This window comes from Perca flavescens, chromosome 11 (assembly GCF_004354835.1).
Source record: "Perca flavescens isolate YP-PL-M2 chromosome 11, PFLA_1.0, whole genome shotgun sequence".
In the NCBI taxonomy this organism is placed as follows: domain Eukaryota; kingdom Metazoa; phylum Chordata; class Actinopteri; order Perciformes; family Percidae; genus Perca; species Perca flavescens.
Window position 1 is genome coordinate 4193125 of NC_041341.1, and position 23288 is coordinate 4216412.

The window sequence follows — 23288 nt, forward strand, 5'->3', positions numbered from 1 at the left end:
GAACCCGGTAACAACTGATCCACCGTCGTGGTACAGAAAACCCCGGGTTGAACCTGAAGTTACCTCGTTAACGCCAAATCCTGCTTCGTAGTCCAGGCCTCTGGTGTTTACGTGGTTGTGGTCTGATGGATCCAAATTCAACTACAGAATCTTCAATGCGGGGCAGCCTGACAACGGCGATGGAGCTGAGTTCTGTGATGAACTGGGTTGAGGTAAAAAACATTTAAAACATCTTGTTATATGTTGCACTTTTAAAAATAAAAGTTAAATGTAATCAAATAATCCCATTGGTTGTAAATTCTCTTGTGTCACATGTGTGTGTGTGTGTGTATTTAATATCAGTTGATGTTAGCTTTTTTTTTTTAACTTGTAGTGGAAGGCCGTTCCAAAGGTTAGGGGTATGGTAGGACAATGCTCTTTTAGTAGTTAACATTTTTTTTTGTTTACTAGGGGAATGACCGGGAGACCAGCATCAAGAGAGCAGAGAGTGAGAGCCGGACTGCCAGTAAAAATGGTGTAAAACATGTTTTTTTTTTTTTTTAATCAAAGTCTTTTTATTGTATTTTCATATACAACAAACAACAGATACATAACAACCCACATCCCACCCACCCACATCGCACCACTGCTACAAAGATAAGCAGACTATAAAAAATGAAAAGAAAAGAAAAAGGGAGGACAACAACATTCACTTCATACAATGTCATTAGAGTCCATCTCTTCGACCAATGTAAGAATAGGTTGCCAGATATTACTGAATTTAATAGTATTACCTTGTAAACAATAATGAATTTGTTCAAGAGTTAAATAGTGCATAACATTGTTGATCCAGTGTTTAAATACAGGTGGAGACTTATCCTTCCATTTTAATAAAACAATGCATCTGGCCAAGATGGTTGCATATGCTATCACAGTTCTATCCCATTTGTCTATACCAAGTTCTTGTTGCACTACTCCAAAAATGGCAATGACCGGTGATGGGTCAATATGAGTACGTAATGCTCTGGAAAGAAAATCAAAAATCCGCTCCCAAAAATCAGACAATTTAGGGCAGCTCCAAAACATATGTGACAGAGGCTCTGTATTACATCGATCACACTCTGGGTCAATATCAGGTGCAATTCTGGCCAACCTTGCTTTTGACCAATGTAACCGTGAAGAACTTTAAACTGGATAATGGTATGTCGTAGGCAGATAGAGGATGAATGTATGTTATGATTGCAGCCTGCCATAGCTCGTCTGATATTTCTGTATCCAGCTCTCCCTCCCATTGACGTTTTAACGCTGTTAATGGCTTCAGATTATTCATGCTGAGTAGAGAGTACAACCTGCCAACAGCCTCCCCAAGCCAAAGGGGTATCTTAAGTATTTTGTCTAAAAGGGAATCTGGTGGTATCAATGGAAAAGAAGGAACATCTGTAGAAACAAAACTGCGAAGTTGTAAATATCTAAAAAAAAAATGTGAGTTAGGAATGTCAAAATGTGTTTTTAAGTGCTCAAAAGATGCAAAGGTGCCACCCATATACACGTCTTTGACTGTTTTCAGTCCCTTCTCAGTCCATATTTTAAAAGCATCATCAGCATGGAGGGAGCGAACATGTTATTCCCCACCAAAGGGGCATATATGGACATTTGGATTATAGAAAAAGCTTGTCTGAACTGTATCCATATCTTGAGGGAGTGCCTCACAACTGGATGTATGCAGTATGTTGAGACAGATTCTGGAAGGGGTATTTTAGAACAGGCTAGTGGTAAAACTTTTTAATATGTTTTTCTGCAGTATGTGCAGTTCTGAACATCATTTCACAACAATTTATGTGAATCACTCCAACAACTGGGTTAGATAAATGATTGGAAGAGCATGAGGAGTTTAAGTGACCTTATATGGAGATGTTGGTTTCCAGAATGTCGAAAGAGAAGTGTGTTCCTTGTGGCTATCAGTGGCGGCTGCTGGTCATTCAAAGAGGGTAAGCTCATTTTTGGCCTACATCATAAAAATTGTCCATTTATTTATATTAATATTATAATAATATATATAATAATGTAACAATTAAATAATATAATAATAAATAATAATATAATACAATAATAATATAATTATTATAATAATAATTTATAACATTCGTGAGAAGGTTTCATCAAGAGGCCAGCAGTAAATTTTCTTTGTCACAGTACTTCCAGTCAGCCAGCTAACTCTGTCCTACCAGGAGAGCTGAACAGACCTGCTACTTTGCCCTGTCTTTTGCACTAAATCAATCTTAAGTGTTGATCTAACCCTGCTGTTTAATTCTAAGTTTCTCCTCATAAGGAAGACTTTCAAATGGCTTTGCCAAAATCAGGTCGACAATATTAGCATTGTCTGCCATCGTGTGCAGTTTGCTAGCTGGCTAGTTCACCCCTACAACGCTAGCCTAGCCTACTGTATGAATGAATGACTGAACAATCTAACAAATATTAAACTCGAAGGAGGAAATGTGGGAATTAGGTTAAACTGAAACAAGGAATGTGGTCTAGAATTGTATGAAATGTATGATGAAAATTGGCTAGCAATTTCGGCAAGCAAATACCAAGAAATAGGTTGCAGCAGTTCGTCTTTCAACTAGCTAGACTTATAAAATTTGCGATGGGACTGAGCTGAGCTCTGCTTGAAGTTGAACAGCTTCGGCGACTTTTAATAGTACAAAATTGCTGTCAATCAAAAGGAGATACAACAGACCCTCCAATCACCACGCAGAAGCCCAGTGTCCATGCCAGCCCACTGCTCCCATTGGCCCCCAGAGACGCTGAGCCTCCGGGGGCGGGACATAATCGCAGCGTTTAACCAATGACGTCTAGTTTCGAAGCGCTGAAAAAAACTGCTCAAAGCAGAACCATTGAAGTCAACGGAGGCTAGGCTTCAACAGGGAAATGCACTGATACGCTACGGGAATGGATGAGAAGGAAATCGAGTCAGCCGATTCTGAACCAACTCGTCTTCCAGATGAACGTATTCTAACGCATTTTAGTCAATAAAATGTTAACACAATAGTAGATATATTTTAGATATTTTAGGGGAAGCAGTCTTAAAGAAATCACCACCGGTGGTTATGTGTAAAAGAAACAAATGCTGCCCCTGCCGGACAGCAGCTCTGGTCTGGCTGGGTGTACGAGTTTGTTGCTTTACACTCACGGCGAAGAAGTCTCCTACAGGCTGGGAGTGATGCAGAGGGACTGCTGGGTGCACCAATTACTAGCTACCGTTAGCTAACTGCTAACTGCAAAGTAAGCTTCCCTAGTCCTGGGAATAATATCTGATATTTGCCTGAACAGCATGTGTCCTCTTCATTGTGGCAAATTATCCATGTTGCATAATTTAAGAACATTAACATACATACCAAAACCATATTGCTTCTCGGCCTTTCTGCTAAGATCAAGTGTAGTATCTGTTCTTATCAGTTTAATATCTGATAGAAAAACAAAATCTTGAAGCTGCACTTTCATATGGCTCTTTGTAGCATTACCTATTTAAAGCTAATGTACTTGCACGTACTACTTGTGGTCTGGAGTTTGAACCTTCAGAGTTGAAAGCACTTAATTGTAAGTCGCTTTGGATAAAAGCATCAGCTAAATGACATGTAATGTAATGTAATGTAAAAAGTTATCAATGATTGCTTAAAAAAAAAATACACAATACTGATTCATGATGATAATCATCGACAATAAAAGTTTATAAAGAGTGAGTGAAGTATCATGGCCTGGACACAGTGAACCCTAACAATGATCTACTGGCCAGAGGGGTGGGGGTCGTAGGTGGGGGATGTTCTGTTGGACACTGGGCTGTCAATCATGACTAAGACCACTCCTCTTTCTAAGGCATATAAGGACCTGTGACTCTCTTTTCCCTCAAAACCAAACCAGGCAGAACAAAGATTATTGATGTGAGTATAATGGATGTTTTCACATTGTATTGTCATCATTATCATTTTAAAGATTTGCCTGAAAGTTAGATATATTTTGTTTATGCTAGATTGCAGAGTTTAAGCTAAGTGAAGATAAAATTAAGTGCAGATTGTGGATGCATTAATGGTGTTAGTCCAGATAAGTTTAACCTAATTTGTTATTATTGAGTGTTTAATGCTATTCAGATCTGTGACCTTTTCTTTCAGTGACAGTCATCAGCTTGTTCTTCTCCTCTGTGTCAGCCAATCTCCCCCTCAGCAAAGGTAATCATATTTCAATTAATTATCACAATTTTATCTGTTTTTACTGTTAATGATAACTAATCCTGTCTGTTTCGAGGGGATATTTTGTGGGGAGGGAATGAGTCCTTAACCCAAGTGCAGGAGTTATAGTTTCTCAAGGTCTTTATCATAAGTGAGGGGACAACGTAGCGTTGAGAGAGATTGGCCGGAGAATCGGCGCAGCGGGGGTGGTATTACATTCACTTTACCGCACCGTTGTGACAAAAAGAGAGCAGAGCCAGAAGGCAAACCTCTCGAACTACCGCTCAGTTTCCTTTCCTACCTTCATCTATGGTCCTGAAGGCTGAGTCATGACCAAAAGAACGAGATCCGTAGCCTGACGTGGTCCTACTCGGATTCTAGTCAGAATGTGAGTCTGAAACCGATCCATTGGGCTGTGATTATGGGGCGTGTTTCAACCGAACCAGGAAAAGAAAATGCCTCTGCATTCATTGGATAGACCTCCAACCAATCAGAGCAACGGAACTCAACACTGTGTATCGTCTCCCTAGCAACCACTCTTTGCACAATGCATTCGTTCTAACTTCCGACTTTTAGACTTTTTTGAAGCTGGATATATCATTTGTTGCATGTAAATATCAATGTGGATAACGTTAGTGATAGTGACATGCTCGCTACAGACGCATTTCTAGAGATGGATCGGCGAAAACACGTTTTATATCTCGGATTCACGGCTTTGTTCTAGCGCCGGCGGTCCCTCTCTTCAGTCTCTCTATGTCTCTCCACCATATAACTCTCTCTCTCTTCAGTCTCTCTCTATGTCTCTCCACCATATAACTCTCTCTCTCCAGTCTCTCTCTATGTCTCTCCACCATATAACTCTCTCTCTCTCTCCAGTCTCTCTCTATGTCTCTCCACCATATAACTCTCTCTCTCTCCAGTCTCTCTCTATGTCTCTCCACCATATAACACTCTCTCTCTCCAGTCTCTCTCTATGTCTCTCCACCATATAACTCTTTCTCTCTCCAGTCTCTCTCTATGTCTCTCCACCATATAACTCTCTCTCTCCAGTCTCTCTCTATGTCTCTCCACCATAATAACTCTCTCTCTCCAGTCTCTCTCTATGTCTCTCCACCATATAACTCTCTCTCTCTCCAGTCTCTCTCTATGTCTCTCCACCATATAACTCTCTCTCTCTCCAGTCTCTCTCTATGTCTCTCCACCATATAACTCTCTCTCTCTCCAGTCTCTTTCTATGTCTCTCCACCATATAACACTCTCTCTCTTCAGTCTCTCTCTATGTCTCTCCACCATATAACTCTCTCTCTCTCCAGTCTCTTTCTATGTCTCTCCACCATATAACACTCTCTCTCTTCAGTCTCTCTCTATGTCTCTCCACCATATAACGCTACTGTGCTTTCGGGCAGTTGTTGAGGCTCCTCCGCTGAGGATTTTAAAATGAATGCCTGTCGATATCTTCTGTAACAGACGCGATGGTGGAATCTACACATCTCAACAAATTCAACCCAAGCGTTCTTTGGTGACGTGGTTGATTCGGTTACTGCAGATCATCTGTCCGACAATCTGATTGGTCCGAACAGATCCTGTTCGGGCAATAATTGCTTCTCAACGGAGCGACTCCAGACCGAACTTCCCAACCTCGAATTTTGTGTGCGGGCATAAGTTTGGCTGGCATCCAGGCTACAAGATCCGGGGTACAAGCGGTGAAATGGGTTTCCTCAGGAGGATGGTTAGCCTCTCCTTTAGAGATAGGGTGAGAGGCTCAGTCATCCGTGAGGAGCTCGGAGTAGAGTTGATGCTCCTTTGCTTCAAAAGGAGCATGGTGAGCTGGTTTAGGCGTCTGGTAAGGATGCCCCCTGGGTAGTCAGAGTTTGGGGTCCCCTGCTGGAGCTGCAACCCCCACAACCTGACCCCTGATAAGCGGATGACAATTAATAATCTATCAAATATTAAACCATATTTATATTATATAATACACTTATAACTAGCAGGATGCTTTAATTTGATAAATGGCTCATTAATGATCAGTTGCAGTCATTCATTGTCTGACATTATTTCCTTGTCTGATGTATGTTGACTTTGTTTAACTTCTCTCCACAGATGACATCAGTCTTTCCATTAGCTTTGTTGCTCTGTTTGTCCAGCGGACTGTTGGCTGCATATGTAAGTACACTCTTAAGAAATAAATCACTAAAATAATAGAAAAAGATCTGGCATCTCATTACCCAGACTTTAGTGTGTACCTACAGTACAAATTATTAATTATTATAAAGTTATTTACTGTAAAATTATCTCATACAAAGCTGCTCAGTTAGTAAACTTCTGAGAAGAAATCTGTTCTTTTGCTAATGAAACAATGTTTGTTTCAACACGTTTTCTTTATCCTTTCAACTTTTTTCATGCTCGTCGCTTTTTTTGATGCTACTAATATTTTAGATGCATTTCTGATCCTTTGACGCTCGCTAATCCAAGTGCTAATCATTTATGATAACGGTGTTGTAAAGAGCTCACTGTGTTAGCTAGCATTAATGATATCCTCCAACTAAAATTTCACATGTAACACATGACCAAGCCAAACCATATTTGAAAATACTATCCATCAAATAAAACATGCGCGTTAATTGTCTCACACAATTACCTACCGCTCACATGCAGACAGATATAAATTAGTTTCATTAGGTAACATCATCAGACAATTTAATATCTCATTCCATTTCTATGCAGATGACTCCCAACTGTACACCCTACTTAAATCCAGTAACTCCATGCAGCATCTTTTAGACTGTTTGAAAGAAATTAAAATCTGGATGGCTAACAATTTTCTTCAGTTACATGATAACAAAACTGAAGTTATTGTCTTTGGACCTTCAAAATCTAAAACTGCCATCCCTGCCGACCTTGGTCCCCTTGCCCCCTATGTTAAACCCCATGCACGTAACTTGGGTGTTATTTTAGACTCCCATCCTAACCTGTTGTAAAGTTCAGTTTTTACCAACTAAGAATAATTTCTAAACTCGTCTGTTCTGTCATACAATGATCTGGAAAAAGTCCTCCATGCCTTCATAACCTCCCGCTTAGACTACTGTAACTCTCTCTACTTCGGTTTCCCTCTGACTCTGGTGGCTCGGCTTCAGATGGTCCAAAATCACAAATACAAAAAAGCGTGAACACATTACACCTGTCCTAGCCTCCCTGCACTGGCTTACAGTCCAGTCTAGGATACAATTTAAAATACTGCTGATGGTTTTTAAAGCTCTTCATGCCCTGGCCCCCAGCTACATAGCAGATATCATTAATCACCACGTAACCCCAGGTCCCTCAGATCCTCCAGCCAAGGCCTCCTCCATGTCCCACGGTCCCGGATTAACCAAAAAGGTGACCGAGCCTTTTCTGTTGCTGTTCCTCAGCTGTGGAACCGACTGCTACCTGACATCAGAAATGCCCCTTCAGTAGTGATATTCAAAGCCAGGCTCAAAACTCACCTTTTTAATTGGCCTTCCCGGCATCTTAATTGTCTTATCCTGCTATGTTGGTAATTAAGTGTTTGTCTTTCTATGTACTTTTTAGCCTAAATCACTGATTTGTACGCGTTTTATTTTATTTTTTATTTTATCACCCTGTGGCTAATGCGTTAGGTATACAGCACTTTGGTCAGCGCGAGCTGTTTTTAAATGTGCTATAGAAATAAACTTTACTTACTTACTTACTTACATGTTCAACTTTGACACAAATTCATTTATTTTCAACTGCTATCTACTCATTCATACATTCACCAAAAAACTCAGAACTTTAAAATGTTCCACATATTTTGTACATTCAGGGTAGTATTCAACTTTCAAATCCCATTAAAACTTTTTGAAATATTCAACCTTGTTTGAGACTAAGAGGAAATAAAGCCTCAGTGCCCGCTCCACCAGACTAGCAAACAGCTTTATCCACCAAGCTGTCAGGAAACTGAACCCTCTCCCCTCTCTACCCCCCTCCCTCGGCCCCCCTGTTGCTGTTGCACTGTTGATGAACTGTTCTGCACTACCAGACCACATCATATAACAATAACAATGTTTGCTGCTTGTAACATTCTTCTGTTAGGAAAAATGTCCCTATCTGTTTTTTACTCTTGTGGTAGGAATGTCTTCTTATCTGTTGTGCATGTTTTCTTCTTCTTCACCATGGGATGGTGAGACACGAACTTTTGATTCCTCTGCATGTCTAGTATATGTGAAGAAATTGACAAATGACTTGACTTGACTTGACTTGACTTGAAATGCCCTTCTGACATTTTTACATCAGGTTGGGTATTGGAGGAAATGTTCAGACTCAGAGTGCAGGACCCAGCTGACAGGTAGACAGCAGCAGAAGCAAAGTTCTCTTTACTTTGCTATACCATCCACTATGGAGGAAATATTTATTCATAATTCAAATTGAAAGTCCAAAGAGAAAACAAAGCGAGATCAAATTAAAAATTATAATATTATGGCTTTTGAATTTAATATTTGGCTTTTGAATTTCAATTTATCATTGGCTTTTAATTTTCATTTAATATTTGGCTTTTGAATTTTAATTTAACATTGGATTTTAATTTTCATTTAATATTTGGCTTTTGAATTTTAATTTAACATTGGACTTTAATTTTCATTTAATATTTGGCTTTTGAATTTCAATTTAACATTGGATTTTAATTTTCATTTAATATTTGGCTTTTGAATTTCAATTTAACATTGGATTTTAATTTTCATTTAATATTTGGCTTTTGAATTTCAATTTAACATTGGATTTTAATTTTCATTTAATATTTGGCTTTTGAATTTCAATTTAACAATGGATTTTAATTTTCATTTATTTTTATTTTTATTTATTTATCCTTTATTTTACCAGGTGATGTCCCATTGAGATAATCAAATCTCTTTTACAAGGGAGCCCTGGAGCAACAGTACACAAGTTACACAGAATCACAAAAACAGACACAGCAAACAAAAAACATTTACAGTACATGTAAAACAATTTAAAATAACATAAAAGGGCTTATTGAAAACATGTGCATTGTTCAAATTTTTTTGTTTAAGTAATTGTTTAAAATGTTTAAGTGGGATGAGAACAGAAATCTTCAAAACATTTTGGAGTAAATTCCAACACCAAGGAGCAGCATAACTAAAAGCTGTCTTGCCAAATTCTGTTGTTACACGGGGGATATTCAGAGCCAAAATGTTAGCGGAGTGGAGATTGTAAAGGTGATGATTCCTGGTCAACAGACTAGTAAGATAACTGGGTAAAGTACCATTAATTGCTTTAAAAATAAAAAAGTGCCAGTGGAACCATCTACGCAGACCTAAAGAGCTAAAACCAGTTTCCTCATAAAGAAGACAGTGATGAGTGCGTGACTTGGCATTAGTAATGAAACGTAATGCATCATGGTAGACTGTGTCCAGTGTGGTAGAGGCAGCATGCATGTAAATAACATCCCCATAGTCTAAGACTGGTAGGAAAGTGACACTGATCAATTTCTTCCTAGCTTGGGTAGTAAAACAGGATTTATTCCTAAAATAAAAACCAAGCTTCACGTTTTCTCACTAATTTTTCAATATGAACCTTGAAGGTTAGCTTTTCATCAATCCACAGACTTAATATTTGGCTTTTGAATTTCCATTTAACATTGCCTTTTCATTTGGACTTGACACATGTCAATGTAAATGAGGAGGCGTGGCCCAAAGGCTGGTGGGAGGGTCTGAAACCAAAGGGGTGCAGAGGCACCTTATGAGCAGCAGGGGGAGCTTACTGCTGAGGAGCACACTGTTAAGCATCTGTCTGCAGATTCACCACTAGGCTGGCTCTGGTTTCACATGATAGAAAATGATGATGGAGGCTAAACACAAACCACATTTCATGCTACAACCGTGAAGTTTCACTTTTCATATTCTAATATTAGCTGCTGCAGCTAGCTATCAGCTAGCCACCAGCCCTGTGACCTCGGTCCCCGCGGTTTGCTCCCCCGGTGCTGACTGACTGGTCCGTCTGCAGCGCTGCGTTACCTGCTCTAGCTGAGCTGGGAATCTGCCGCGCTCGTGATTTATTCATATTTTCTTTTATTTGCAGATAGTGATATGCTATGATGCACTTATATGCACTAGCTGCTTTTAGTCTGGGTCTGTGAGATAACCAAACTTCCTTTAAATATAACGTGCATATAAATAGATGGAATAAACAAAAGTCCCTCGAAATACATAGTAAAACATACATGTATTTAGGCTATTGAACTATTATGACTAATGCCTATGTTCATATGTATTTCCTCATTTATGTATTTCATGATCTATTTCATAGCCATATGTATATTTATGTAAAGGGGGGCAAAAAACGGAAGTTATAGGCTACAGATTCCCTCAGCTGCAGCAGGGACATTCTAAAACGCTTATAACGTGAAAAAGCTTAACTTTAATGTAGCTACCTAAACAATGATCAATCAGATATCAGTCAGTTATCAGTCAGATAACGTCCATAACGACTTGGGTTAGATTTTTTGATTACTGTTTAGGTACATTAACCACGTTAAGCTTTTTCATTACAATATCCCTTAATGAAGCAGAAACCCTTAATGTCAGCTATGTCCATTGGACATTGGGTTAGATTTTTGACAGTTTTCAGTGGTTATGAGAGAGAAATTTGGTAATCCTTGATCATTGCTCATTGATCATAGAGCGGGTAACGCCAGCTCTGCAGAGTCAGTCCCGGGGAGCGAACCGCGAGGACCGAGGTCACAGGGCTGGTGGCTAGCTGCTAGCTAGCTGCAGCAGCAGCTAATATTAGAATATTAGACCCAGCACCGGAGGTCTGATCCCCATGATCTGATCCCGAAGCCCCGGTGACTCTGCCAGATCAGCAAGCTTAACGGCAGCAACAGAAACTTTGCTGGGATTGTTAACGGTAATATAACGGTAACGTTACAGCCGTGAACCGAAAGTCTGTTTGCTCAGCTGGTTCGACTTTCTTTGGGCGAAGACAACATCCGGTCTCTGAATATAAAATAACAAGCCTTTTTTCGAGTGATTTTATTTTTGTTATATAAAATAGTAAATGAAAATCACAGCATATTTAAACTTTCTCCTATCTTATTTCAACCATGAAAAAGAAAAAAAAAAAAATTTCAAAATTTTAAAACGAAAATCAAATAACCATTCGTTTTTTGTTTTTTAATACCTGTTTATGAGATGAAAATCGAATGAACGAAAATGAAAATGTATAATATTTACTAATTATTAGTTATGCTTTAATGTATGGGTCAGTGTACTTTTTCGTTCATTCGATTTTCATTTCATAAACAGGTATTAAAAAACAAAAAACAAATGGTTATTTGATTTTCGTTTTTAAAACACAACATTTGAAATTGAAATACAAGGCGTTTTTTTCCTTTTCATGGTCAAAAGGGGATGGGAGAAGTTTAAAATATGCTGTGATTTTCATTTTCTATTTCATATAACAAAAATAAAATCACTTGGAAATAGAAATGAAAAAAGGCTTGTTTTTATTTTCAGAGACCGGATGTTGTCATTTGCAAGGCAACAGCGCCGGTGCAGCCTAGCAGTGTTTGGAAACCTAACCTATGCTCTTGATAATGCTTGGGGGGAATTTTATTTCATAATGTCACATTTATGTATTACCCTCTCTCCCTCTGCCTCTCTGTCTCTACCCGCCGGAGACAACTTTGCCCCCAAGAGAGTCGAACCAGCTGACTGAGGAAACAGACTTTCAGTTCACGGCTGTAACGTTACCGTTATATTACCGTTAACAATCCCAGCAAACTTTCTGTTGCTGCCGTTAAGCTTGCTGATCTGGCAGAGAGTCACCGGGGGTTCGGGATTTATTTACAGATAGTGATATGCTATGATGCACTGATGCCAGGCATGCTTGCTAGTTGCTTTTAGTCGGAGTCTGTGAGATAACAAAACTTTCTTAATGTAGCCTACAGCTAAACAATGATCAATCAGATAAGTCAATTATTAGTCAGATAACGTCCATAATAAGCTATTGGACTTTGGGTTAGATTTTTTGACAGTTTTCAGTGGTTATGAGGATATGAGCGAGAAATTTGGTAATTATTGATCATTGTTAAGGTACATTAAACCACGTTAAGCTTTTTCACGTTAAGCATTTTAGAATTTAGAGTGTCCTTCCTGAGCGACTGATCATCCGTTGTTTTGCCTCCCTTTACATAAATATACATTAATATGGCTGTGAAATGGATCATAAAATACATAAATGAGGCAATATGAACATATTATTCATTATAGTTCAATAGGCTAAATACAAATGTTTTACTTGTTTATTTCAGGGGACTTTATATGCACATTATATTCAAAGGAAGTTTTGTTTTGCTCTGCAGACGGACAAGAGCCAGTCGGCACCGGGGAGCGAACCGAGGACTCAGGTCACAGGGCTGGTGGCTAGCTGCTAGCTAGCTGCAGCAGCTAATATATTAGACCCAGCACCGGAGGTCTGATCCCCATGATCAGCGAGTTTAACGGCAGCAACAGAAAGTTTGCTGGGATTGGTAACGGTGGCGTAACGGTACCGTTACAGCCGTGAACTGAAAGTCTGTTTCCTCAGTCAGCTGGTTCGACTCTCTTGGGGCGAAGATGTCTGCGGCGGGTAGAGACAGAGAGTGAGAGGGAGGCAGGGACAGAGGGTAATAAATACATGTGACATTATGAAATAAAATTCCCCCCAAGCATTATCAAGAGTACAGGTTTCCAAAGTAATTTTAGCCTGGGCTGAAAGCAACACTGGTACGCTAGGCTGGCGCTGTTGCCTTGGAAATGACAACATCCGGTCTCTCAATATGAAAAAACAAGCCTTTTTTCGTTCGTGATTTTATTTTTGTTATATAAAATAGAAAATGAAAATCACAGCATATTTTTATTTCTCCCATCCCCTTTTGACCATGAAAAGAGAAAAATGCCTTGTATTTCAATTTCAAATGTTGTATTTTAAAATGAAAATCAAATAACCATTCATTTTTTGTTTTTTAAGTCTGTTTATGAAATGAAAATCGAATGAATGAAAAAGTACACGGACCTGTATGTTATTTTAACAGTTTATTGTTGTTCACATCAAAACATTTTATGTATTATAATAACTTTTTGTTAATGATTAAATAATCGTTTGTAAACCGTCAGTAAACATTATTTGGATGTCTATTGTAAAGTTTCAACTAATGAAAATAATACATTGTTAATGGTTAATAAAGACTTTGTAAAGCATCTATAAACATTATTTAGATATTATCAAATAATAAAATCATCATCTCTTTAACAGATCGCCAACAAAAAGATTTAAAGGGGTCAAATAAATGTTACTTGATGCTTTATAAACCATTTATTAATTATTAACTTATTATTATAAGGATTAGCTGCAACTTTATACTTGCCATTCCAATCATGTTTATAGATGGTTTACAAAACAAGTATTAATCACTGACAAAGTATTAACTAGCTTTCTGAAGTTATAAAATTATTATTGAATATGACACTAAACTAATGAATGAATGAATGATGAAATAACATTAATTATAACATTAATAATAATGAATAAACATTATAAATCATTTCATTGTATTTTAACAGTAAAATACATCTTAAGTAAAGATTAATTAACTATAAATGTACCATTTATTAGTGATGGTTATTATAAAGTGTTTCCTTAAGTTCTCCTCATTGTCAGCCAAGAGAAGCATGATTCAGGCATATCTTTCTGTCAGGATTTGTAGCCAGAACCCAGAAGCAGACAAAACACAGTAGTGAACACGGACAGGGAAGGCGAGTCGAGCAGAGCTGGGGTCTCATTTATAAAACTGTGCGTAGGATCCTTACTATAAGTGTACGTGCGCCCAAAAGCCCAAAATGATGTATGCTGAAAAAAAGTCAGATTTATAAAACCATGTGTACGCATATCTGTAAGCAATGTTCCCTTTATAAATCACAGATTACCTACAAGTGTGCGTACGTGGATCAGCCTCTTATCCCGCCCTGTACACGCCCATTTTTAACCATAAATAGTCAATGTAAAGCACCTGGTGAATGCTGATCAGTATGTTAATGACCCTGGCAGTTGTTCTTCGTTACACCAAATCATGACGACTGGCGGAGAAAAAGCAAAACACTTTCTCAGACATTCAGGAATTGCTGCAAATTGAATTATAATTTCGGCCTGTTCTTGCACAGTGTAGGGAACCCTGATCTATAGACTACATACTGTATATTAATAATACGTCCAAATCAGCAGGCATTATGGCACTCTGGGACAGCGTTGATATACCAGACGTATATAATAAGATTTAACAGAACTATATATTATATCCTCTCAAGCCTTAGTGATAAAGTTGAAGATTATATATAATTTTTATCTAAAAAAATAAAACACTCAGCTGTCAGCCATTTCCCTCTGGAAACAGCCGGTTTCACCCAGAGTGGCGAGGACCTGTACTTGGAACGGGATGGCCCGGTTCCGGCGTGTTGCCCTCTCTACTGGACCCAATTCAGTACATAGATCCAAGAGCTCATTAGTCATCGTCATGGTCCCTGAAGTCTCTTTCTCTCCTGATTCTTCCGTTAGCATAGTCCTCCTGCAGGGCCAGCAGGGCCATCATGAAGCATTACGCACGGGTTCACCGCAGTATTTATATGTTTACAGCAATTTGTGATTGTTAACACCTTGCCAACACAGCTTTAACTAATGGTATCCCCCGACATACAATCTGAAGACAAAATAAAATGTAACAGGCAAAAACACACTTTTCTTCATGCAGGCTTTGTTATGAACAGTATTAAAGTTCGGACCAATAACGAGGACATTAAGGGTAACGACTGCGCCAGAATAACGGCTGTATTTCCAGACTTTGACATTTGATGATATATACACAGTTTTAAAGACAGATATTTAGTTATTTACACTGTGTTGTGCAGTTATCTAATGGTAGGGTATTTGATGCTATCCTGTATTCCATGTAGTCTGTCCATCTCCTCCTCCTGCGCTCCGTAGAGGACAATGTGACGGCGAGACAGCGCCGATTAAATATTAAGAATGAGTTTTTATTTAAGATTGGAGTTGGAGGTGTTTATGGAACAGTTATCACTCAGTATAAGCACAAATAACCCTGCTGGATTTATTTCATGATATGGAGTGAAAGAATGTGCGTGAGGCATCAATACTAGAAAATATTACGAGTAATCTTAAAAATAATTTACTCTCTGCAGTCTGACTTCAGTTCACCACCTCAACATCTGCGTTGCCAATTCCTATTTTGTCTCCAAAATGTGCGTACGCGTGGGTCAGAGTTTGCGTGGAGGACCAAACATTCTCCCGTCAAGTTTGTTTTTTATAAATCACAACCTTTGCGTGGGAAGTGGCGTACGCACGTTTTCAGCCCCGTTCTGTGCGTACGCCACGTTTATAAATGAGACGCCTGGTGATTGCAGGCAGATTATGGCGTCAACAGTGACAGCAGACAGAGTGGTAACTAACTAACTATCCGGCTCCGAACAGAGAGCAGCCACAGTTTAAGACTCTGCACTAATCAGCCACAGGTGGTTGATTAGAGATCATCCTGGGAGCTGCCTGTCACACCACTGCAGTAAGAGCGAGAGGAGAAAAAGAGCGAGCAGAGGAGAGGGAGAGGAAGAGAGACTCCAGAAAACTCCCGCTTGTCACTGTTCACATAGTGGATTCGTGACAATTTCATGATGATGCATAATGAATTCTGTCTGAGATATGTCACTCAAACGTACATTTTGTAACCCGAACCACAATCTTCCTAAAGATTGAACTGTCCCGTTCTTGTGCCGCGTGTCAGTTAAACCTGCATCCCGACCCAGTGCACCAAAAAGTGAAACACCAGAGGGCTAGATGCTCAAGGAGACTTTTTGCGTCGCCAATACACCTGACCAAGCGCTGCTTTTTACACGCTGGTAGGCCCGTATTCAGGATTTCAGCAATGCAGAGGAAGTGTATTCAGAACAGTATCTCTGACTCGTTGGGTTGCTCTGATTGTAGTCTTGCATTGCCAGCTCTACAGTATCTCCACAGCACAGAGGAGGAACAATCCGTAAATGACCAGTTGTCGATATGGACTAGTCTGATTGTTTTTGGCTTGTTTGTTCATACAGGCTTCCTGCCCTCCTGGTTGGACTCAGTTTGGCTCTCGCTGTTTTGCTTTCTACATGCAGACAAAGACCTGGCTCGATGCAGAGGTACAGCAGTTATTATCTATCATAACACATGTATGCTTAATACCAATGTACTCTAATACTTTACTGCAGTAAAACTACTAATGCCATACTGTAAAAATACTCTGTTAGAGTAAAAGTCCTGCATTGAAAGTATGTCAATATCATCAAGAAAATGTAGCTAGTTAAAGTATTAATACCAGTAACTAAGTAGCCTACATTTACTGTTAGTGTAATATAGTATTTTTACAGTGTGGTATTAGTAGTTTTACTAAATTAAATTATCTGAATACTTCTTCCACACCACTGATTAAAAGTATAAAAATGTCCTCTGTGACTGTAAAACTGCCCTGAAATAATGTAATAAACAATAATGTGATTATGTATATGTTTCTTTCTAAACGTTTTAAACTGATGATATTTTCTCCATTAGACCTTCTGCCTGACCATTGGTGGGAATCTGGCTTCCATCCACTCAGATGCCCAACATAAATTCATCAGAAACTACACTAACCAAGTGTCCGGCGGAAACACACAGGCCTGGATCGGAGGCAGTAGCGCAGTGGAGGTGAGACTTTTATCATCACACAGGAAGTGATGTCGCTCATCTCTCAGCCTGTTCTCATGAAGCTCTTGTACACGTATTACGTATTCCACGTATTTATTATTGTTAGCTGCACATTGACTGCTGCTGAATGAGAGCGTGAAGATCCTCATAGGGAGGAGGTCAGGGGGGGGGGGGAATGTTTGGCTCCTAAAACACAAGGCTTTCACTCAGGAAACAGGTGTTCATGTCCTGAAGAAGTTAAGGAGAAAACACAAGACTTTCACCCAGGAAACAGGTGTTCATGTCCTGAAGAAGTTAAGGAGAAAACACAAGACTTTCACCCAGGAAACAGGTGTTCATGTCCTGAAGAAGTTAAGGAGAAAAAACAAGACTTTCACCCAGGAAACAGGTGTTCATGTCCTGAAGAAGTTAAGGAGAAAACACACAACTTTCACCCAGGAAACAGGTGTTCATGTCCTGAAGAAGTTAAGGAGAAAACTAGGGCTGTCAATCAATTAAAAAAAATTAACTAATTAATTGCACAATTTGCTGTAATTAATCGCGATTAATCGCTTTTTTTAAATTGAGACTGAAGCTTATAATAATGGATATTTAAATGCTAAATCACTTAACTTTGCAAATAAGAAAAAACAAAACAAAAGGAAAGGTTCTGCTAAGTTCATAATGTTTAATATCTTTCAGAACAACAGCAGCAACAATTTGGCTTATTTAGTCCTGCTGAAGTCTGCTGAAACGGCTAGAAACTGTCACCGTCCCCGGCTGCTGTCGCCTGCTCTCGTCTGCTCTCGTCTACTTTACAGGCGAGGAGCAGTTCATCTCCAACGAGCCGAGAGTTCAGTTCATCTCCAACGAGCCGAGAGTTCAGTTCATCTCTAACGAGCCGAGAGTTCAGTTCATCTCCAACGAGCCTACGTTCAGTTCATCTCCAACGAGCCGAGAGTTTAGTTCATCTCCAAGGAGCCGAGAGTTCAGTTCATCTCCAAGGAGCCGAGAGTTCAGTTCATCTCCAACGAGCCGAGAGTTCAGTTCATCTCCAACGAGCCGAGAGTTCAGTTCATCTCCAACGAGCCGAGAGTTCAGTTCATCTCCAACGAGCCTACGTTCAGTTCATCTCCAACGAGCCGAGAGTTCAGTTCATCTCCAAGGAGCCGAGAGTTCAGTTCATCTCCAACGAGCCGAGAGTTCAGTTCATCTCCAACGAGCCGAGAGTTCAGTTCATCTCCAACGAGCCTACGTTCAGTTCATCTCAAACGAGCCGAGAGTTCAGTTCGTCTCCAACGAGCCGAGAGTTCAGTTCATCTCCAACAAGCCGAGAGTTCAGTTCATCTCCAACGAGCCGAGAGTTCAGTTCATCTCCAACGAGCCGAGAGTTCAGTTCGTCTCCAACAAGCCGAGAGTTCAGTTCATCTCCAACGAGCCGAGAGTTCAGTTCGTCTCCAACAAGCCGAGAGTTCAGTTCATCTCCAACGAGCCGAGAGTTCAGTTCGTCTCCAACGAGCCGAGAGTTCAGTTCATCTCCAACGAGCCGAGAGTTCAGTCGCCGGCAGGGCAGTCGGGACTCACCCGGAAATGGCGAGCAGGATGAGGTGACTAGAGTCTTTCAAAATCTGATGAAAATCTTCCTAACTCACCTTTGTTGATCTGAAATGAAGACAGATTCAGCAACTGCACGGCCTATTTCTCTCCTAAAATGTTTTCAGAAACATGTTTCAGTGAACTATTTTAGTCCAATATGAGATCGTATTCTGAACGGCCGCCATGACAGTCTGGCTTTGGATTTCCGGAGAAAACAAACCCATGTGACGCATTCGTCCAATCAGCTGCCGGTTTTCATTACTTGGGCAACAATACAGAGTAGCGCCGCCTGCTGTTATGGAGACGTATTATGTTTCTCAGCCGCCACATGAAGTAAACAAACACAGCTGCGTTAATTTCGTTAATTCTTTTTAACAAGTTAAATATTAAAAAATTAGAAAACACAAGACTTTCACCCAGGAAACAGGTGTTCATGTCCTGAAGAAGTTAAGGAGAAAACACAAGACTTTCACCCAGGAAACAGGTGTTCATGTCCTGAAGAAGTTAAGGAGAAAACACAAGACTTTCACCCAGGAAACAGGTGTTCATGTCCTGAAGAAGTTAAGGAGAAAACACAAGACCTTCACCCAGGAAACAGGTGTTCATGTCCTGAATAAGTTAAGGAGAAAACACAAGACCTTCACCCAGGAAACAGGTGTTCATGTCCTGAAGAAGTTAAGGAGAAAACACAAGACTTTCACCCAGGAAACAGGTGTTCATGTCCTGAAGAAGTTAAGGAGAAAACACAAGAGTTTCACCCAGGAAACAGGTGTTCATGTCCTGAAGAAGTTAAAGAGAAAACACAAGACTTTCACCCAGGAAACAGGTTTTCATGTCCTGGAAGAAGTTAAGGAGAAAAAACAAGACTTTCACCCAGGAAACAGGTGTTCATGTCCTGAAGAAGTTAAGGAGAAAACACAAGACTTTCACCCAGGAAACAGGTGTTCATGTCCTGAAGAAGTTAAGGAGAAAACACAAGACTTTCATCCAGGAAACAGGTGATCATGTCCTGAAGAAGTTAAGGAGAATAGTGTTTTAATCCAAACCACCATCTTTTTTCTAATCTTAACTAGTCATTTATCAACTATTAAGACCGGTAACCTTAACTGTCATGTGACCAGTAGAAAAAGAGGAGGATATTCTTGTGGCCTGAATGAGTATTGCAACAACAAAAACTCTTGATTTCACTTTGACATTAAAACAACCTTTTCTCCTGCAGGTGTTTACGTGGTTGTGGACTGATGGATCCAAATTTGACTACACAAGCTGGGATGCGGGGGAGCCTAACAACCTGGGTGGAAGGGAGTTCTGTCTTCTGATGAACTGGAATGGTAAAAAAAACATTTAAAACTTGTTGTATGTTGCATTTTTAAAAATGAAAGTTAAATGGCTGTACACTCTCTCTACAGGACACTCCTGGAACGACTGGAATTGTGACAACCAGGCTGCTTTTGTGTGCTCCAAGAACCTGTGTGTGTAACTCTACCACACCATCATGATGCCTCTCCAGCTCATCTATAATCTCTATCATTGATTCACTTTCAGTTTGTTCAGCAGACAGAAACAGCTCTCTGCTGACAGATGACTCACTTTCACTTGTTTATTATCTGAAGAGTTAGGGAACAGTTCACATTTGGGTTTAAAATTAGACAGAAACTGGCTCACTGAGCTGGAAAAAAACTAATCAGTAATTGGACTTTCCATCTACAGTAAATAACACAAATTAAATACATCTGATATAATATTATCACACTAATTAGATTTCTCTCTGAGAGTTATTGTTCAGATCGATACAACTCTCATGTGTGTACGCTAAATATGAAGTTCCCTCGAGCAGACGTTAGCTTAGCTTAGCATAAAGACTGGAAACGGGCAGAAACAACTAGCTTAGCTTAGCATAAAGACTGGAAACAGCTAGACTGACTCTTTCCAAAGGTAAACCTACCAGACAGGAGTGGTGATGATCTTTTTATCCAAAATGATAGAAAATAAAAGTGTGTATTTTGTCGGACTTGTCATTGATACAAGAGAAGAATGCAACTGTAATACCACTTCATAATTATTATTAATAATTCATATAGTCCACTGGTTTAATGAACTGGTTCCTTTTTATTCTTAAAACTGATGTGTTGTTCTTTATTCATCTGATTTCCTTTACTATATAATCAACTAAGCATTCAAAAATAAAAGACATATTGTCACAAAAACAGTGTCTGGTCCTGACTTATTAATTAGTGTCAAATTATTATATTCTTGTGAGTATTTCATTCCATTAATAGAACAAGGTTAAGATACTAATCCAAAATACAAATGAACTCATTGATGAATAGATTAAGTAATAAGATAATGTTTATTTTAAAGTGTAAGACCACATGAATGTCCTCCTACTGGATAATAAAGTTTACTTTGACTTTTTAAAGAACGTATGAGAGAAAAAGAAAACAAAAGAAGTAAAAGTACCTAAAACCACCATGGTCATGGATTCAAAATACTAAGAAAAACTTAAAAACTATCAGCAATAAAATATACTTTAACAAAAGTAAAAGTACTTATTATAAAGAATGGTCCATTTCATAATTAGATTATTGTGTGAATGCTGATCCAGCAGCATTCACAGTATTATTATTTGATTCTTTATTTATTTCTTCAGTATGTTATTGTCATGTCTAACTTCTGCATGTTATGGGCCGGCACTGTTTTCCCTGAGGATCTAGATCAGGGGACGTGGCCACTCTCTCCAGCTCTGTTACCTCCAGCTGCAGCTCATAGTCATCAATCAACCAGCAGTTATCAACCCGGGCCGGTCACCTCTCCAGCGCCAGTTCGTTCCTACACCACCTGTGGTAACTTGGCTCCGTACTGCGATCTAAGATTCTGTTCTTACACTCTCAGCATTCTCGTTGTTTCTGCCACGTTGTAACTTGTCTCTCCTTTGATCAGATCCCGTCTGTACCTGCTGCCTGCCTGCCTGCCCCCCCCCACGCCGCAACCTGCTCATCAGTTTATCCTCGTCATCCGGCTCTCAGTGCAACTGGCTCTCCACCCCCACTCAGCTCCTACCCCGGTTTGAAGCTGCTCCACCCTGAACTGTTTCTCTCTGCCTCTAAGCCTGAGACACTACCGAGCTTAACACTGCACACGTTCAGCCACAAGAACCATTCAACTCATGTTCTCTTTTAGGCCTCCGATTATCTAAAGGGTTGTGTTTTTGCAAATAGTGCAAGTCAAACAAAACAAAACAAAGATTTCTTTACAGTAGTTTTAAAATCAAAATGATGTGAACACTTTATTTATTAAACACCTTATTTATTATTTCTACTATCCTTCCTGTTGAGTCACGACAAAAGCTCATGACTCAATGACGCAGCATATGTAAATAATCTGTTCAGTGGTTTAGCCATTAGGGGTGGTACGGTTCATGAAAAAAAATCCGAACCGCTCGGTTCGCTAGTCTCGGTTCATAAAACAATATATAGAACTGCCACTGTGTGCATGTATTGTGCAATATGCATTCAATATGCTAATTTTAGCTATATATCATATGCTGAAGTATATTCTGGAGTGTTAAAGATTAAAAGAAAAAATAAGAACCGAAAACCGTGACCCTAAAACCGTGATGTGAACCGTACCACCCCTAATAGCCATCAACACTGTCCTGTGTTACACAGCAAAACCTGTATAAAAGCAACAAAAAATTCAATAAATCATTTATTTTAAAAGAAAACGAAATCACCAAAATAAAATGTTTTCAACATTAAGTTAATAATTTAGTTTTAAATAATTTGTGATATAGCAACTCAAAATACAAAACAAAGTCTTTACTGAAAAACTCACTAGAGTACACTATTAAATGAACTGCTTTTAGGATGAAATCTCATATCAACCTTTATCGGTTTCAATATTACCGATACACTAAGACCAATTAAACAAAAATATGTTCTTTATTATATTTTTGGGTTTGGTCTGCAACACAAAGTAATACTATTTGCTTTTTTGGTATTTCTAATAAATCATTATAAATTAAAGTTTGTATACCTAGGAGAGCAAACCTAAGCACTGAGTGTTGTCACAGCACATATACAACTCCTGTTTTTCTCTTATCGCTGTGTGTGTGTGTGTGTGTGTGTGTGTGTGTGTGTGTGTGTGTGTGTGTGTGTGTGTGTGTGTGTGTGTGTGTGTGTGTGTGTGTGTGTGTGTGTGTGTGTGTGTGTGTGTGTGTGTGTGTGTGTGTGTGTGTGTGTGTGTGTGTGTGTGTGTGTGTGTGTTTGTTGTTTCACCATTGTGAAACAACATCAATTGTCTTTCCATCATATTAATCATTCCCCCTTTTACACATGGTGTCAACTTTGCAAAATTAGGAAAGAAAAAGCTGGATAGCCTTCTGTTAGGAAGAATGAGCTCTACTGCTTGTACTGAGAGATGAGATGGCAGAGGTCCAGATCAGATAGCATCAGAAACACCTACAACAGAGAAGCCCACACTGCTAGAGTCTCTGGAAGAAGAACTGTCAACATAAAAAATGAGATCAGGGTTAGTGAGAGGTGTGTCAGAGAGGTCAGGTCATGGTATTCAGACCACCTGTAGCTCTGCAACACAATTGTTCCTCTCTGTCATCTGGTGTGTGGAGAAGAAACATCAGGGTTAAGAACAGTGCATCTGTTAGAGTGACATTTGGCAATTTATCAGAGTAGTAATATCTAAGGTACCTGGCCACAAATAGATAGAGTTTTT

General features: G+C 39.3%; 1 protein-coding gene and 1 non-coding gene across 2 annotated transcripts; both read left to right on the forward strand.

Annotated features, from left to right (window-relative positions):
* Window positions 1–3383: 3383 nt before the first annotated feature.
* Window positions 3384–3573, forward strand: LOC114564724 (U2 spliceosomal RNA). The gene has a single exon (XR_003693821.1). It is a non-coding gene; the product is annotated as a U2 spliceosomal RNA (small nuclear RNA).
* Window positions 3574–5910: 2337 nt separating this feature from the next.
* Window positions 5911–20759, forward strand: LOC114564282 (galactose-specific lectin nattectin). Its single transcript, XM_028591538.1, has 6 exons — window positions 5911–5955; window positions 6303–6365; window positions 16355–16438; window positions 16848–16982; window positions 19777–19888; window positions 19967–20759. The coding sequence occupies exons 1-6, from the start codon at window positions 5911–5913 to the stop codon at window positions 20035–20037; spliced, it is 510 nt and encodes a 169-aa protein (XP_028447339.1). The 3' UTR covers window positions 20038–20759.
* Window positions 20760–23288: the final 2529 nt, after the last annotated feature.